Genomic DNA, 18,347 nt, shown 5'->3' with positions numbered 1-18,347 from the left:
AAATTACACATAAATTCTTTCATATGGGTATTTCTTTATCGGTTTTCTGCTCTCATTTTGCTTCTAAGAGTCTTCCTTGCCTCATAGGTTTCAGTATTAACTGTAGTTTCCATAATATCACAGGTTAAGATAGGAAAGACACAAAACTAGCATCTGCTATTATTTTGTCTTGGTATTTATTATGAAATATTAGTCATTTAAATGAAATTAGAATGAATATCCTTTCTGTTATATAAATGAGTCACTTACGCATCAGTAGATTCCAAAGAGTCCTTGTAGACCTATACGGAAGTAGTTTTTTTCCTCTTTTTTCTGGCAATAAATAAATTCTTCAGAGTGGTTACTCTTGTTTACTCCATCTGCCAAAAAAAAAGGCAGATTTTCACAGCTGGATGTTTGTGCCTATGAGAAGGAGATGACTAAATTGTCATTTGTTATACATGTCACACACTGATTATTGTACTTGTGCTAGATTTGTATTCATGTTTTATATATTTCTCATTGTAAAATCAATTCTTTGCAGATAAGTGATGGACCAAACCCAGCTGAAGAAGACTTAAGTCCAGCTAGAGGGAATATTACGTTTACTCCTGGAAAGTCAATCTTGATTTACAATGTAACAGTGCTTGATGATCAGGTAAGAACAAGCTGACTTAATTTTTGGTTTGGATGTGTAGAAGGTTAACTGCTGTTCTGGAGAAACTTAGAATACTAAGCTACAAAAATGCTTGGTTTAAATAAGGTTCAAAGTGCTTCTGCTTAATCAGGTCATTTTAAAGTTTGGCTTTATGGCCCTCATTTTTAATCCTTCTAATGCTACTACCTCTGTACTCATTTGATTCTGCTCTGACTAGACCTGTTAGGGGCTACTGCAGTAAATGTATAATCAGGAAAGTTTTACACTTTTTTTTTTTAGACAAAATACTGAGTCCCTGTTGTATGGCCAAGGTTGATATTGTATGGCCAAGGACCAGATACAGGTTTATCTACTAGACTGACCTTTCTTTATTTACTTTTTTTAATATTAAACTATTTAATTTAGAAAGAAAACTATAGAAAACTTTTTTCTTTTGTTTTTTAAATGTGCTCTGCTTTTCCCTAATTGTCTGCCTTGCAAATTCAGGCTATATTTGCATCATGAACGCAGGCTATCCTTTTTGTCTTTATTAATTGTTTAGGCAAAAGGAATCTAATCGTAACGTTGTTCACGTGACACATTTTTTATTACATCCTCAATGATGCCTGTGCAGCTTCTCTGCCTTCAGTTAGCAGTGCCTAGGAATCCCGTTTATTCTTTGTTAACCTTTTTCTCAATCATGTGAAGAGAAGACATCATGAAAGAATATAATACACTGAATATTCACAACAAAAAAATATAGATTGAATAAATTTATATGTTTTTATAGTCAGGTTACAAGGTATAAATATGTTTTTAAAATTGCTAAAAATAGATAATACTTATAAAAGAAAGGCAATCTTGTGAAACACATAAACACTAGGTGCTAATGAAAATTTTTCAATTTTTATATTGGTCTTTGAAAAAAATATATTTACATGTACTAACCTGTAAGCCTTTTTTATTGCATATTTCTGTTAGTTGCAAAACCTGGGTTTCCACATCTATACTGATATTTTTAAGTTAAGAGAGTATGCTGGACTGGTGTGCAGAAACCTTTCTTTCAGATTAGATGTAGTATTTCTGCGACTTACACACAGACAGAAATATTTAGACTTTTTGGGGAAGATGTGATGGGTTTTTTTTTTCCCCTTTGAGAAATGCTCTCAAAGTTCTGCTTCTCAGAGTCCGGTCTGTCCAGCTGTGGCTGGTCCACTGGAAGCCCTCCTAGGGATACATGAAAGGTTAAGTTTGTGTAAAAACCCTTTATTGATGATGATGAGAATGGAATTTGCAAGAAACCAGTGTTACTCTCAGAACTTCGAGCTTTTAGGATCTGAAGTTGGGAGAAAAAACAAAACAAGATTTGTTTGGAATTGGGTAGCCCTTTTCCTACGGAAGCTAGGGGACTGCAGATCTGATCTCCACAGCACTACATTTACAGTTATTTGATTGTATATATTTCCTTTTTTAGTGAGGAATAAAGGGAACTTTGTTAAGAAAAAATGAAAGAGACAAGGCAGCACTGGAAATCTTTTAAACTATTTGTTGTCTTTGAAGTTTGACTGTTTTTTAATTAGTCAGTCATGATGCCATTAAGAACTCCAGAATGGCCCATTTATATGAGATACTAAGATGTATACTGCAAAAACAACAAACTGTGGATACATTTTGACTGTCTCTTAAATGTACATTTTTATGGTGCCAGACGGTATATTAATGAGTGAACTAAACAAAATGTAAGTTAACATCTATTCTATGGTAAAATAACTGTTGTACAAGAAACAGATGACTGAGAGCTTATAGTTCTCGCATTGATGAAACCCCCTGCATCAGACAACTACATTATGCAAGTTTAAGTGCCACAAGCCAAACAAGGGATTGGATTAGCATCAACTATAAAGGTAGTTGCATGTCCACTCTCTTAGCCCTGGAAAAGGATCTGAGGGTGGCCAATTAAATGAGTGTGAAAGAGAAGAAATATTGGACAGCGAGGTTTTCAGAATTCTTTTAGTTCAGTAAACAAAAGTTCAAGAAAAGGATTTGTCAACTTTATAACAGAGTATTACCATTAGCAAAAAAAAACAGTAGTATTGTCCTGAAATTCCTCTCAGAAGAAAATAATGCTAGTTTCCAGGAATCCACAGCAAGGCTGAGATGCAAAGATCATAAATTATTTTTAAAGATCTACTTTGACTAATACATATCAATAAAAAAAATCCCATTTTCCAGTGAAATATGATTAGCAAATGAAAATGTGGGGAATTAAATGTAGGAATATGAAGAAAAACCCCTCATCCTTAGCCTCTGTAATTTTCAGTTTATAATCCATTCTTTATTGTCTGCTGCATAGGATACTGGAGAAGAAATAGCCCAAAATAAAATGTAGTTTTAAGCAGTCATTTGTAGAAATAACAAAGCCTAATTAATAGCTGAGTTCCAGAAAACACTTTCTCAGATCTGTTATGGTAATTTTCTCTTGGGATGTGCGGCTGTGTGAATGTAGAAATTGTACCTTTTCTAAGGAAAGTTGTGTCCATAAGTTGTTCCTGTATTCTCTCAGGCATGCGTAGGGGTAACTGAGTATCAACATCAGAAAATCAAGATGTAAATCTAAATAACTGGGAGGAATATTTGTTTCCAAATAGAGCTAGCTTCCAAAAGTAGAATTTGAATCTCATCATAGTCTCAAGTTGGAAGGATCTAGCTTTTTCTGATTCTTGCCTAGTTTTTGTTTTGTTTGGGTCTTTCCTAGTTTTTGTTTTGTTTGGGTTTCTACTCTTTTTCCTATTGCCTAAGAACAGAAAGTACATTTTAGAAAATGGAAACATTCAATATTGAGAAGGTATTTTCAGGCAAACTTGAAAGCAAGACTTCTATTTGCTTTCATATGAAACGAGCAGTTAAGTTTGTATTATTTCCCTTTTATGCAAAATATGTAAAACATGTTTCTCGGTAAGAGTGTTCTGCAGGCATACAAGATGTAACTTACACCCAGTTGGTAATATTATTTTTCCAGGTACCTGAAAATGATGAATTGTTTGTTGTTTACCTGACGAGTGTAGAGGGAGGTGCTGAAATCAACACCACAAAAAATTCTGTTCAGATTAATATAACGAAAAATGACAGTCCTGTGCGTTTTGTTCAGAGTGCTTATATGGTGCCTGAGGAAGTTGGTGTTGTAACAATTCAAGTCATTCGTGGTAAGGATCTGAGTGGAAACCTAATTGGACCTGATGAACATGAAGTCTCTGTGAGATACGCCATCATAACTGGGAATTCAACAGCACATGCACAGCTTAATATAGACTTTCTAGACCTGCAGCCAAATACAACTATTATTTTCCCACCTCTTGTTCATGAAACATATGTGAAATTTAAGATCCTTGATGATGCCATACCAGAAATTGCGGAGAGCTTTCAGATTATGCTTCTTAAGGACACTTTGCACGGAGATGCTGTTTTGGTCAATCCATCTGTTGTTCATGTCACCATCCAACCCAATGATAAACCCTATGGAGTACTATCAATCAACAGTATCCTGTTTGCTCAGACTGTTATCATTGATGAGGACCAAATTTCAAGGTACTACAGATCTTCAAATCTAGTATCTAATCAGTTTAAAGGGTTTGATTGGCATTGTTAAGCATCCTCAGAATTTCACTGAAAATAATTATAAAATCACTATTGAAAATATACTGTAGAAATCACTTAGCGTATTATTATTATCAGCTATGTCTACAAAGATTTCAGGGAAGTGGGAATGTGTAATTATAAAGGAAGTACTTTATTGTGTGTGAACTGTATGTAAAAACTATGTATTTATTAACTATATCAGAATACTGAAAAACCCTGAATCTAAAGGCAGGATCAATAAGGTTATGATGCTGCCACACACCAGTTTGTACAAGTGGGAAATAGATTCCCAGCTTCCTTCCCTGGTAAATCTTTGTATTTGTATATACAAAAGCAACCTTTGGTTAAAAAAAAAAAAAAAAAAATGTTGATTACCTCCCCTGTAATACAAAGTTTAAACTTAAAACTAAGTTAAATTTTTGTAATTTTACAGAGATATTAAAATCAAAGCTCTGTACAAGTTTTATAGGCAGGACTGATACACAGTATTGACAGTCTCACACTAAGAACAGTTTTGAATTAATACTTTACAGTATGTAAAGCCCAGCACCTCAACATTCATCTTGCTTTCTCATACACAGTAAAGAAATAAATCTTGGTTCCTAAATTTTTGTAAGTCTTGATTCTCAGATTTTTTCTTGTAGTCATGTGTTTATCAGATGTGGGAAACATGATGTTTCCAGTATCATAAATATTGATAACAATATTTCAATACAGCAGCAAAAAATCATAGAATCATAGAATTATTTGGGTTGGAAGAGACCTTCAAAGGCCATCTAGTCCAACCCCCTTTCAACAAGCAGAGGCATCTTCAAATAAATCAGCTTACTCAGAACCATTCAGAATCATTATTTAAATGTTCATGCCTAACAACTGTTCTGATATAGTTTATAAAATTGTTTAGAAAGTTAACAGAGAAAAAGATTTCTGAAATTTGACATGTATTTCTCAAGACAAATGTAAAACATCGTCTTTGTTTCTTAGTATCTTTCTTGCTGTAAAAAGGAAGTTCTAAAAAATATCTTGAGAGACATTTCAGAGAGCTCATGAGCAAGCACTCTAAGGAAAGGCTTCCCTGTGTGTTATGATATCACAAACTTTGAGCCAGACTCAAATATCAGTTGCAGCAGTTAGCATTTATTCCGATTAAGTCAGTGTAAATCTTTCAGAGAATCAATACCTAAGCAAGCCAGTATTTATTTTTTTTATATTGTGGGGTTTTGTTTTCTTCAAAAACATAGGTTTGAGGGGATCACAATCATAAGAAGTGGTGGAACACATGGAAATGTTTCTGTTACCTGGGTTATAATCCGAAATAGCAGTGATCCCTCACCTGTGACTACAGACCTATTTCCAGAGACTGGAGAGATATGTTTTCATCAAGGACAGATGCTGGTAACACTTCCTCTGAACATTATTAATGATGATATACCAGAAGAGGCAGAGCCCTATCTTCTAAAACTCTTAGCTCATACAATACAGGGAGGTGCAGAAGTCAGTGAGCCATCTGAGGTAAGTCTGCTTTCAGAATTCTTTTGGGGGAGGTAACAATAGGAAATAAGGCACTTTGCCAATTTTGATAACGCTGATTGATTGGCTAAACTGGATAAAGGGTTTGGGCTTCAATAAAAATCAAACAAATTAATTCTTGATATAATTTTAATATACAGAGCCATAGCCAAAGTTCTATACAAAGCCAGACCTCTTTAATGTAGTAGCAATCAGCTTAGATTGCTCCCAGTATATGCATCATTGCATGAATGCTGTCTTAAGTGATGTTTTGCTAAGAGAAGGTAGGAACGTTATTTTCACTTGCTCATCTGCTGTCTTAATGATTACTGGAATGTTTTACATAGAGTAACAGCTTCAGGAGGAGGGCTTGGTGATTAAAACTGTAACCTTTTTAAATAAAGGGTGGCTAGCATTGCTTACACATTTATGACTCAAGTCCCTAATTTATCTTTCTCAAAAATGTTTGGGAAGGACTTGCTGAATAAAATGAAATTTTTCCCAATTGGAAACATTTTAAGATAATTCACTTTGGCTGCTGAATTGAAAAACAGTTATTCAAAGCTCATTCTGGCGCATGGATGAGGCATAGTGGGAGAGTTGCCACTGTCACTGTTGTGCTGCTTGCGTACAAAGAATGCTTTGGGGCTGTAGATCTTATTTCTTTCTTCAGTCTGAATTCACTAAAGAGAAAAATGTATGATAACAGTCAGCTCAGGCTTTTGTGAAAGCATGAAAACTATGGTGTGCAGTTAATCGTAGCATAGAGTAATTGATGCTGTTTTCTGTTTTGCAGCTTCTGTTTTACATTCAGGACAGTGATGATGTTTATGGCCTAATAAAATTTTATCCTTTGGAGAATCAGAAGATTGAGAGTAATCCTACTGGACGCTTTTTATCCTTGAGTTTTGCAAGGGAGAGAGGAGTGGTTGGAGATGTGCAGTTGGTTTATACTGTGCTGTATATTCCAGCTGGAGATCTAGATCCTGAGAGAGCAAAAGATGGCATTCTAAATACATCTAGAAGAAATAGTCTCCTCTTTCCAGAAGGAAAAACACAAGATACTTTAAATATACCAATAAGAAATGACGCATTTCTTCAAAATGGGGCCCATTTCCTTGTACAGGTATTGCAGTTATGTTTGGGGGTTTATTTGGCCTGTGTAATATAAAAGACATAATTTAGTAGTGGCTACATACTCTTAATTTAATTAAAATAATCCAACCTGTTAATAAATAAACCAGAAAAAAGTGATTAGTTCAGTAGATAAAACTTCCTTATTTAGAGACAGCTTCCATAAATATGCCATAAAGATCTTTATTCCAAATAATTAGTTACTAATTACAACATTTTTCAAAAGTAGACTGTTATAACAGGATTCAGGTATTAATCATGGAATATGACAAAATGAGATCAGTGTTGCAGAAGTTAGTTACCTTTTGAGGCATGCTTCTTTGTCTGCTGCTTTCTGTCTACCACTTGGCTTTCAATTTAACAGAACAAAGGTTCTTAAATTACGGAAGCATGCAGAACCTTAGAAATTATAAATTTGGCCAATTTTTTCCTTTTTTTTTTTTTTTGTAATTTGTAAGAAGATAACTTCTGACATTGCTAATTAAAACTGGCTGGAAAAATTCACTAAAACTATGTTCTTGACAAAAAAATGTATTTCCAGAAGAAATATTTAAAGAAAAAATTTCATTTTCCAGTGAATCATTTTTCGATTTCCATCATTTTTCACTGGAGAAAAGCATACTACAGAACTACTGAGGATGTTTTAATTGCTTCTGGGATCTTGAAAGATTTCTTCATTCTACCTCCTTCCCTCATTCTCTTAAAAAAAATATATTACCAGAATTATATACTTGCTTTACTATTATTCATCTTTTTTGCATTCGTTTAGGTAGGTAATTGCATTCTAGAATACTAGAATTGGTTAGTATGTTTTACATCTGCATGAGATATGAAAGATCATCAGAAGAATTGAAATATCTATTTCTGAGCCATTTTAAAATTAATTATAAATAGCATTGCAGTGTGGACTGTGAACAAAACACACATAAAAAAGTATTTCAGAATTCAGGCAGTTTGCCCAGCTTTTCAAACTGTGGCTTTCTGGGGGGGGGGGGGGAGTGGTGGATGTTCTGTAGTTTCTCCATGAACCATAAAAATCTTTTTATTTGAATAAACAAAATCAGAGGAGCTTTCCAGGAAAAATAATTCATTTGGAGAAGGAAGAAAAATACCCCAATTTATCACTATGACAATCCTTCTATACGGTGAATAAACAATAATTGCAGTGAGCATGTTTATAATGAGTTTATAGAGTTTGTACTAGGCACAGTAAAAGATTGACCCAGAAATCATGGAGGAGGAGTGGAGGAGGAAATCATACTTAAACACAACTAGAGAAAAGAGGGGAACTGTAAAACTGAGATTCACGTTCTTCAGTGACATCTTCAATTAAATAATATATTTTAGTCTGAAGTTCAGGTTTTGGTATGGGCAGGAAGATTTACTAATGCAATAAACTACTTGTCATTATTAAGTTCACAGTGCATTCTTTTCTCCTGATAAGCTGAGTTTCTTTAAAAGAAACACTGAGCTAAAAAAAAAATAAAAATCCCAAACCAGCAACCTAGTTCTTCATTAATTTCTACTTTAATTTCAAAGTTAGTATCCAGGATTAGAATCATTTACAAAAACGAATTGTTTCAGCTGTGTAGTATTTCAGAAACTTTACTGAGCTAATGACCACATTGGTCCTCCTGCCTACTCTTAATCCAGGATCAGTGCCTGGTTTAAAAAAAAACTTTGAAAACAAGTGAAACAAGCAGACCCACCACATGTTACTCATACTCTCAAGAACTATCTGGTATGCCTGAGAATCAGTTACTGAATACGGTATTTGTATAACGGTTCCACCTATCATCATATAAAATGGTCATGAATATTTTAGTGTGTTACTCAAGCAGTGGTAGAACAAAGTATCATACAGCCCAATTATTTTATATAGCTTGGGTTTAAGAATTGAAACTCATCAGTTGAAATGGTGATTTATGATCACTGTATGGATTTAGATAAGGCCACTTTCCCCTCCTCCAGCGAAACCTTACTATATGGTAACATCTTGTAACTCCAAGCAAAAAACATTCTTGTGGGAGTTAAAAGGTAGTTGTCATTGGTGGTTCATGCACTAGTGAAATGTATGCAGAAGTATATGCAAATCAGTTGTGGGAACATTTATTAAAATGATGCATGTAGACAGAAGCACATGGAACTATTTAAACAGGCAAGTTCAGCTTTCCTTGCTATGTCAGTGCTGTTGCTGGGTTGAGGGAGTGATATGTTCCATTTAAAGAAAGGGTAAACATTTTCCTATTTCTCATATATTGTATATATTCTATATATTTACACTAGTAAATAAATCATCAAGAATACAGGAACAAGAGGAGATTACAGTTTTGAAATATTCTACTGATTTTCAATTCTGAATGCAGGTTCGAGTGTATCAGTTCTTATAAATAGAGAAGTCCTTGAAGCTGTATGAGTGAAGAAAGATTAGATCATTCTTTGGCTTCATGTAGTCTGTAAATTATTATGGATCCAGTGACTTCATCAAATTTTCAATGCATGGCACAAAAAATTCAGGACAATATCTTGGGCCTGTACCAAGTATACATCAGTACCCTTATATGTTTAAGGTTCTAGCAGTGACTCAGCTTTCTCGAATGTTCATTCTCTGTGTAGATACATCCAGTTGTGGATACAGACATGAGTTGTCTGGGAAGTATACCATTCTTCTGACAAAGCTCAACGATACCCACTTCATTTCTTTGACATCCACTTGCACATTTGTGTAAGAAAATGTTCTGGAAATGTTTTTCTCCCTGCATATGAAACTTATTCTGAAATGTCAGAATTGTTCTAACTTGGTAGTAAGGCTTCTTATTTCGCTGTTTTTTCTTTCGTTTTCCTACAGCTGGAAACTGTTGAGCTGGTGAATAGAATTCCTCCAGTCCCACCTGTGAGTCCTAGATTAGGTGAGATTCAAAATGTTTCTCTAAGGATTACTCCAGATATTGCAAATGGAGAAATAGGCTTTACTAGCAATCTTCCAATTATTCTTTCTGAGCCAGAAGATTCCCCTGCTACAGTGGTAAGTAAACCTTTAATATTGTCCCTTAGTATAGAACATTTATTTAGATGAGCAAAGTTTGCCATATTCAGTGTAACGTTTGAAAGTTAATCAAGAAAAATCTTTCCTGTAGTTCTGCCTGATCCCAAATATCCCCCTGCTTTAAACAGATAAAGAAACTGCAAACAAACAGAAAAGGCAAAAAAAAGTGCTTGTAAAGCTAAGATCTGAAATAATCTGTTAGCCATTATGAGAAAAATGATGCTGAGCTTTGCTTTCTGAGCATCTAAAACTGGTTAGGTCTCGATCCTTACAAGGAGCTAAAGATGCTGCAGAGAAGCTCTCTCACCAACTGCAAAGGTAGTAATGATACTGCTCCTAAATTTCATGTAAATGTCTGTGTCTTACAGCTGACTTAAATGTGAACATGTCATTTAGCTTGCTGGGTGTTTTCCAACAGTGGTGCTTTTTAGGTTTCTGAGAACCCCAAAAAAGTATTTTCAAGAGCATTGCCACCCCTCTGGGTGCTTTAGTCCCAGCTTGAAATGTTTTTTTTTTCATACATTTTCTCTGTTTCCCCTAGTTGTCTTCACTGCTATCTTCCCACAAATCCTGAATCAGATAACTTGTTCCTCATTGTCAGGTTAAAACTGATGATTTCCTTAAGCAAAGTTTCCTTAAGCAAGTTTCCTCTGTACTATAACCACCAGAGTAAAATTACAGTAGTTACATTTAAACCCCAGGTTGTGTCTTGATGAGATTAAATCAGTCACTTTTTGTGTTTATGGTTGCTTAGTGATTTGTCATATTAATAATCTGGCTTCTTCACTATATTTTAAGTGGTTAAAAGTATATACTTTTGTTGATACGCCATCTTTGATTTCACATTTTATACACAGGTATGAATAAAAAAACTACCCGGTTTTACAAATCACAAGAAACTCATGTGTTTCATAGGTTTCCATTGCATTGCATCGAGATGGGACTGATGGCCAAGCAACTGTGTTCTGGAGTTTGAAACCCTTTGGTCTCAATCAAAAGGCAGTAACACATGATGATATAAGTCCTTTTAATGGATCTGTTGTTTTCTTATCTGGACAAAGTGATACTGCAATCAACATTACTGTTAAAGCTGATGATATACCTGAAATGAATGAAACAGTGTTGCTAACTCTGGACAGGTATTTTACCCTAACATTTATTCATATATATCAGTTGTAATAATGAATATCTAACAAATTAGTGCAGTATTAATTAGAGGCATTGCCTGTATTGTGTTTCTAAGTGCCCGAATGAATATTAGGCCCTTGATTCAGACTGTGTGTGGATTCTTCTTTGACTGCAGATCAATGGAAGAAACTGTGTGGTATTTATTATCTAATTTTGTTGATATTTTGATGAAAGTAATGTCTGCCATTTAGAAAGTTATTTCAGCTTTGATCTTTAATTACCACTGTTGGTTAAAACATGTATCTTTTCAGAAAAATAATATTCAGTGAGATAACGGGGAAAAAGATGATGATGAGTACAAAGCAATGCATAACTGTGTTTCGGATGGAAAAAGATTTATAGCTAGAGTATTGTTGCAGAATTGGATCAGGTTTTTGTTTGTTGGATCTACACGTTCAGTATTGCTTGCTCTTGGTAATTAGATACTTCCTCACAACTCCTGGCTTCCAAAATATTCCAGTTTGACTATCACTACACAGTTTGGCTACAAAGAGGGTGATGGTGTTTCTGAAGTGCAGTGTTTTATTTTCCCTTCTGTATGAGATTAGGATTACAGGATAATTAAGGCTGTAAGAGACCTCAGGAGGTGCTATTACCTGTGTATGAATGCTGCTCAGAATACTTAAATTAGTTCATATCCAGGGCTGTATTTCCTTTTTGATTTACTAGCAGGAGAATCTTGGCTGCATCTTCTGTGCTGCTTCCAACAATTCGTTATCTGTATGGTTTAGAAAAACCACTTCTTCTACTACCTGCTAGTAGTCTAACATATATTTTTCCAATTGTTTTGGAAACTTACTAATAGGGATCTGCCAGTTGCACCATCCACATTGAACATCTACTACTTATACAGTCCTTATCTTATGCAGAAGTATTCTTATGTAGAAAGCACAGACTAGTTCTTGGAATTTTCAACACCAGATATCCATGTTGATTACATAATAGCAAACCAGCAACCACCTTCAAACTGTTGCTCGTACTGATTTGGAAAGCCTGTTTTTTGATCATCACTCTATCACACAAAAAAATAATGTTATGCCATTACAGGATTGGCCTCCTTCTGCAAAAGCTGCTGGGGGATGCATCTAGTGCATCATGAGTTATTTCATTCTACCATGACTACTCCCTGCATTGGAAAGACAGTCCTGTTCAAGACAAAAACAAATGGAGACTGCTGGCAGCAGTTCTCTGGTCTCCTTCCTATGGATGAAACTGCTTCATACAAAGGAATTAGAGTCTCTGGCACAAAGTGAAACACTAATAATGGAATCATGGAATGGTTTGAATTGGAAGGGACCTCAAAGCTCATCCATTTCCAACCCCCTGTGACAGGCAGGGACAACTTCCACTAGACCAGGTTGCCCAAAGGTTGCCCCCGTTCAACCTGACTGTGAAGAAGTTGTGTATGGTGACCAAAATATTCAAGTGAAAGGGTAGGAAATAAATAAGTAGATAGAGGAAGTGGACAGCATAAAAAAATTAACTTTTCAAGTTCTAACAGCTCTGTAGGTGTGTGGAATTACAGCTTTCTGCTGCTTATTCTGAGTAGTAAGCCTAGCCTGTGTCTTGAAAACAATAGCTGCAATGATGATTGAACTGGCAGCTGAACAAACATAACCAGTGTTCTGCCTTTACTGTGTATGGTGGAAGTAGCAGGTGGCTGGTAAAAAGCGTACCAGCAGTGAGCAGCTTTCCCATACTTGGCAAGGTCAGAGAGTGAAGTAAAGAACAGGTCATCTGGCCTGTAGAAAAAAAGTAGGCAAGGAGGAGATAAAGTCTGCTGGCTAGTGTCACTCAAGGCTAACAGTGAAACCTGGCAACTTCAACATTAGCAGAAGCCAAGAATTAAATGATTGCAAAGATCATCCTTTCAGTACTGGAGATGACTCTTCAAATCGATGTTGAAGAATACTGGCAGGGTTATGTGTGTAAGCCTGTGGTATTGCCTTCTGCATAGTTTCTATTTTGTGGATGAACAGAAGATTTCAGTTTTCAAGGCCTGGGTGCCAGCACCTCACAGCAGTAGTGAATTAGCATGAAAACAAAAAGGCACTGTGCTATGGATGTGCTTGTACTGTTTTATAAATTGCAGCATAAATCAGTAGGAAAATAGAGCATGTAAGAACCTTAATGGAACCATAGACATAGAAATATGTTCATAAGCATTCTATTTACTGCAATTAGTAATAGCATGGATAAAATAATAAAAATAATTAGTTTTAACAGGGTGTATTATTTACAACTCAGTGGTGTTGTTAAGGCATTTTACATTTTAAATGAGCTTTAGAAGAAACTGAGCCATTAAAAATAGTGTTTTCTTCCTTGCTCTATGGCTTCTGTCCATAGGCCGTAGATATTAAAAGTAACTCTAAATTCTGTCCAGAAAATGGAGGCCAATGTATATCATAAAGAATATGCTTCCAAAGAAGACAGATGAGTAATAAAGATGCAAGACAATCCTGTACCTGCTGAAGCTTCTACATATTTTCTTTTTTTTAGGAGCAGCTCAGGCTGAATGCCTGCCCATATCTGAATAGGCCTGCATTGAGACCAAACATAAATAAAACCATATGTCTGTAGTGAAATTTATATAAGAAAGAAGAGGCCTTGGCCTTCATATTGAATGTGGGTGGAACAGGCTATGGAAATTATGTGTATGCTCTCTGAAAGCATATATACATACTAGGTTTGTTCAGTTTACCTGATAACCACAAATAGAAATCAGTTTTCTAAAAATCTGGTTGTCGTTTTTTCCTTCTGCACAACAGCTTCTGTTGGCAGTCATCACCCCCTCAGTACAGTGCAGATGCACAGCTATCAATTTGTCAATGGGCACAAGTGAAGGGCCAGGACCTCTACAGCATGCAAGTTGTGCTTGCTGACAGTGAGAGCTTGTGGACCTTGGGATCTGCAAACAGCAATATACCAATATATTGAATTTAATTTGTGGAAGTGATAATCCATGAACAGGCAACTATTCAAATTGTCCTTTTGCTCAATTTTTTTTTTTTTTTTTGAGTCATGACTCATATGATTTTGGATACCAAAATCATATGATTTGGTGGTGATCAATGGCAGCCTTGGCTGCAGTGACCATGAGATGGTGGAGTTTAGGAACCTGTGTGGGAGGAATAGAATACCTAGCAAGGCCACAGTTCTAGATTTCCGAAGGGCCAACTTTGGCCTCTTCAATCAACTGCTAAGAGAAGTCTCGTGGGAAAGGGTACTAGATGGTAAAGGGGCTCAAGATAGTTGGTCAGCATTCAAGGACCGCTTCTTCCAAGCTCAGGATCTGAGCGTCCCAATGGTCAGGAAATCAAGTAAGGGAGCTAGGAGACCAGCGTGGTTAAACAAGGAGCTGCTGGGCAAACTCAAGTGGAAAAGGAGAATCTATGGATTATGGAAAGAGGGGCTGGGCACTTGGGAGGAATATAGAACAGTTGTTAGAGGATGTAGGGAGGCAATTAGGACAGCTAAGGCCTCCTTGGAACTTAATCTTGCAAGTCGGGTTAAGGACAATAGAAAGGGCTTCTTCAAATACATAGCAGATAAAACTAACACAAGAGGCAATATAGACCCACTGCTGAATGAGGTGGGTGCCCTGGAGACAGAGGATATAAAGAAGGCAAAGGTGCTGAATGACTTCTTTGCCTCTGTCTTTACTCCTGCAGACTCTCCCCGGGGGCCCCAGATTCCTATTGCCCCAGAAGGAGTCAGGGCAAAGGAGGAGTTTGCTTTGGTAGATGAGGATTGGGTTAGGGATCAGCTATGCAATCTGGACATTTATAAATCGATGGGTCCGGATGGAATGCACCCACGGGTGCTGAGGGAGCTGGCGGAGGTTATTGCTAGGCCACTCTCCATCATCTTTGGTAAGCTGTGGGAAACGGGAGAGGTGCCTGAGGATTGGAGGATGGCAAATGTCACACCAGTCTATAAGAAGGGCAAGAAGGAGGACCCGGGCAATTATAGACTGGTCAGCCTTACCTCCGTCCCTGGAAAGGTGATGGAACAACTTATTCTTGACTCCATTTCTAGGCATATCGAGGATGAGGGGGTTATTAAGAACAGCCAATATGGTTTTATGAGGGGGAAGTCATGTTTGACCAACCTTATAGCCTTCTATGAGGAGGTGACTAGGTGGATGGATGATGGTAGAGCAGTAGATGTGGTTTTTCTTGATTTCAGTAAAGCATTTGATACTGTCTCCCACAACATTCTCATAGATAAGCTAAGGAAGTGTGGGCTTGACAATCAGGTAGTGAGGTGGATCAAGAACTGGTTGGAAGGAAGAAGGCAGAGAGTTGTGGTCAACGGTGCAGAGTCTAGCTGGAGATCTGTGACTAGTGGAGTACCTCAGGGGTCGGTACTGGGACCAGTGCTGTTCAATATTTTCATCAATGACCTGGATGAGGGAACCGAGTGTACTCTCAGCAAGTTCGCTGATGACACTAAACTGGGAGGAATGGCTGACACACCAGAAGGCTGTGCTGCCATTCAGCGAGACCTGGACAGGCTGGAGAGTTGGGCAGGGAGAAATTTGATGAAATTCAACAAGGGCAAGTGTAGAGTCTTGCATCTGGGGAAGAACAACCCCATGTACCAGTACAGGCTGGGGACTGACCTGCTGGAAAGTAGCGAAGCTGAAAGGGACCTGGGGGTCCTGGTGGATAGGAAGATGAACATGAGCCAGCAATGTGCCCTTGTGGCCAAGAAGGCAAATGGCATCCTGGGGTGTATTAGAAAGGGTGTGGTTAGTAGGTCAAGAGAGGTTCTCCTCCCCCTCTATTCTGCCTTGGTGAGGCTGCATCTGGAATATTGTGTCCAGTTCTGGGCCCCTCAGCTCAAGAAGGACAGGGAATTGCTTGAAAGAGTCCAGCGCAGAGCCACAAAGATGATTAAGGGAATGGAACACCTCCCTTATGAGGAGAGGCTGAAGGAGCTGGGTCTCTTCAGCTTGGAGAAGAGGAGACTGAGGGGTGACCTCATCAGTGTTTACAAATATGTAATGGGTGGGTGTCAGGATGATGGAGCTAGGCTTTTTTCAGTGATATCCAGTGATAGGACAAGGGGCAATGGGTGTAAACTGGAGCATAGAAGGTTCCACGTTAACATCAGGAAGAACTTCTTTACTGTGAGAGTGACAGAGCACTGGAACAGGTTGCCCAGGGGGGTTGTGGAGTCTCCCACATTGGAGATATTCAAGGCCCGCCTGGACAAGTTCCTGTGTGATGTACTCTAGGTTACCCTGCTCTTGCAGGGGGGTTGGACCAGATGATCTCTTGAGGTCCCTTCCAACCCTTGGGATTCTGTGATACCAAAACAGATTCATATACATATGTTGAAACACAAATCTTGTTTACTATATGTAATAAAGCAAAACTGAAGCAAGGTAATGGGGGGATTTTTATAGTTCTAGTGATTTCTGTGATGTGATACAAGGCTTAAATTGTGTCTTGAGTACATTTAGAGAATAGATTTTTTTTTTTTTTAATTGCAAAAGCAAAACACAGGTTTGACTGTTTCATTGTGAGATGTCAGTGTAATGTTTTAGTTTTTAAGAGATTATTTCATGACAAAAAATTAGTAGATCATAGAAGTCCCATTTAAAGCAGTGCGTACTGCCTATGGTCCTTAATTCAGAACTCAAGTAATATTTACATCTTTTGGGTTGCTGTCTGCACTGGCATACAGGGAAACACTTATATGTTGTTTCACAGAGCTGAGATTTTTCCTAACTTTGTGATATCCTGTGGTTAATGTCTGTTTCAAAACTGTGTTTATCTTTCTTAAGTAATTTTTCTATTAAGTAATACATGTGATGCTATATGAATGAACTCTTAATCGTAGAACATTGTCTTTTTCTTCAAGGGTTTGATCAGACTTTTGTCTGAATGTTTAAATAAGACTTTTTTATAGAATGTTTAATTGAGTGCTGCTGGACACCTACTGCTAACTTTTATTAGTTTTAGACTAATAACACCACATCTCCTGCTATGAGTAACAAAAATTAAAATAGCCTCCAAAATTAAATAATTGTTGGATTAAACCTGGAGAGAAGGTGTTCCCTCTGATGAGAAGCAGTGTGGATTTTATAATGTAGCAAATCCTACTTTAAAGCTAGGTCCTGCCATTAATCATCAGTAGATAATCCTGAAAAAAATGAAGAAGGGGTGAGCACTGACTACAGATCTAGGAAGCATATTGAGTCACATTCAACAGGAAATCAGAATACACCTTTTCTGAGATACCCTGACAGAAAGGAAAGTTTTTAGAGAAGAGTGTTTTTAAGAGTAACGGCAATACAGATTCACAATTGCAAATCAGTTTCTCAGGTGCCTTTCAAAACGTTTGTTTCTGGGGAACTCGAAACCTTGCTCCAAAGCTATCAAATTTGACAACATCGCATCTGTTAATAATTCTTATTTTATTTGCAGTGGTGTTGTGTTGATAATAACATTGAAATTGACATGTTGCTTTAAACTTAGTAAGAAATCTTTCTGCTATTTTGTAGTACTCTGCATAAAAAAACCCTGGGAGAGATGTTTTGAAGCTTCTGTTAGTTGTCCTAACTAATCTGTAGTTCTTGCTAAATAACAATTAGCTGTTTTTGTTTTTTTTTTTTTAATAAATGATTTCCCTAATGAAGAGTAGTTTCAAATGAGATACTTTACATGGGAACTGTCTTATTACAGCTGTTTCATCACAGAAAGCACAGTTAAACACTTGAGATTGCATTTCTTATATCAGCATCATAAACATTGCCAGCACTTATGCTTTCTGATAAAATGAAATTTCATGTCAACAGATGGCCATTTTACAGAAAAAGTTAAGCTGAGGAGAAAGAAAGGCAAGTGGCTTTTCCAATGAGAGAGAGAGCTGCTCACAAAAAGGACCTGGGGGTGCTGACTAACAGCTGAACATAGGTCAGCTTGTGCCAGGCAGCCAAGAAGGCCAACGGCATCCTGGCCTGTATCAGCACCGGTGTGGCAGCAGGGCCAGGGCAATGATTGTCCCCTTGTACTGGGCATGGTGAGGCCACACCTAGAATCCTGTGTTCAGTTCTGGCCCCTCACTACAAGAGAGACATTGAGGTGCTGGAGTGGGTCCAGAGAAGGGCAATGAAGCTGGTGCAGGGCCTGGAGCACAAGTGTGATGGGGAACAGCTGAGGGAGCTGGGGGGTTTAGTCTGGAGAAGGCTCAGTGGGACCTTATGGC

At 37.2% G+C, this 18,347-nt stretch overlaps 1 protein-coding gene across 1 annotated transcript in view; it reads left to right on the top strand.

Annotated features, from left to right (window-relative positions):
- ADGRV1 (adhesion G protein-coupled receptor V1) overlaps positions 1–18,347 on the top strand; it is a gene marked incomplete at its 3' end in the record, with an annotated part of 91,476 nt that overhangs the window by 16,409 nt on the left and 56,720 nt on the right. Inside the window, exons 6-11 of the mRNA XM_061354375.1 lie at positions 524–637; positions 3,636–4,201; positions 5,494–5,764; positions 6,558–6,887; positions 9,744–9,920; positions 10,857–11,080. Coding sequence (XP_061210359.1) covers positions 524–637; positions 3,636–4,201; positions 5,494–5,764; positions 6,558–6,887; positions 9,744–9,920; positions 10,857–11,080 — 1,682 coding nt within the window. The remainder of the gene's footprint in view (positions 1–523; positions 638–3,635; positions 4,202–5,493; positions 5,765–6,557; positions 6,888–9,743; positions 9,921–10,856; positions 11,081–18,347) is intronic.

The sequence above is a fragment of the Neopsephotus bourkii genome, unplaced genomic scaffold (assembly GCF_033783945.1).
Source record: "Neopsephotus bourkii isolate Nb327-2 ecotype Australia unplaced genomic scaffold, CSIRO-AGI_Nbou_v1 NB_732, whole genome shotgun sequence".
Taxonomy (NCBI): Eukaryota; Metazoa; Chordata; class Aves; order Psittaciformes; family Psittacidae; genus Neopsephotus; species Neopsephotus bourkii.
This window is presented reverse-complemented; position numbering and strand designations above follow the sequence as displayed.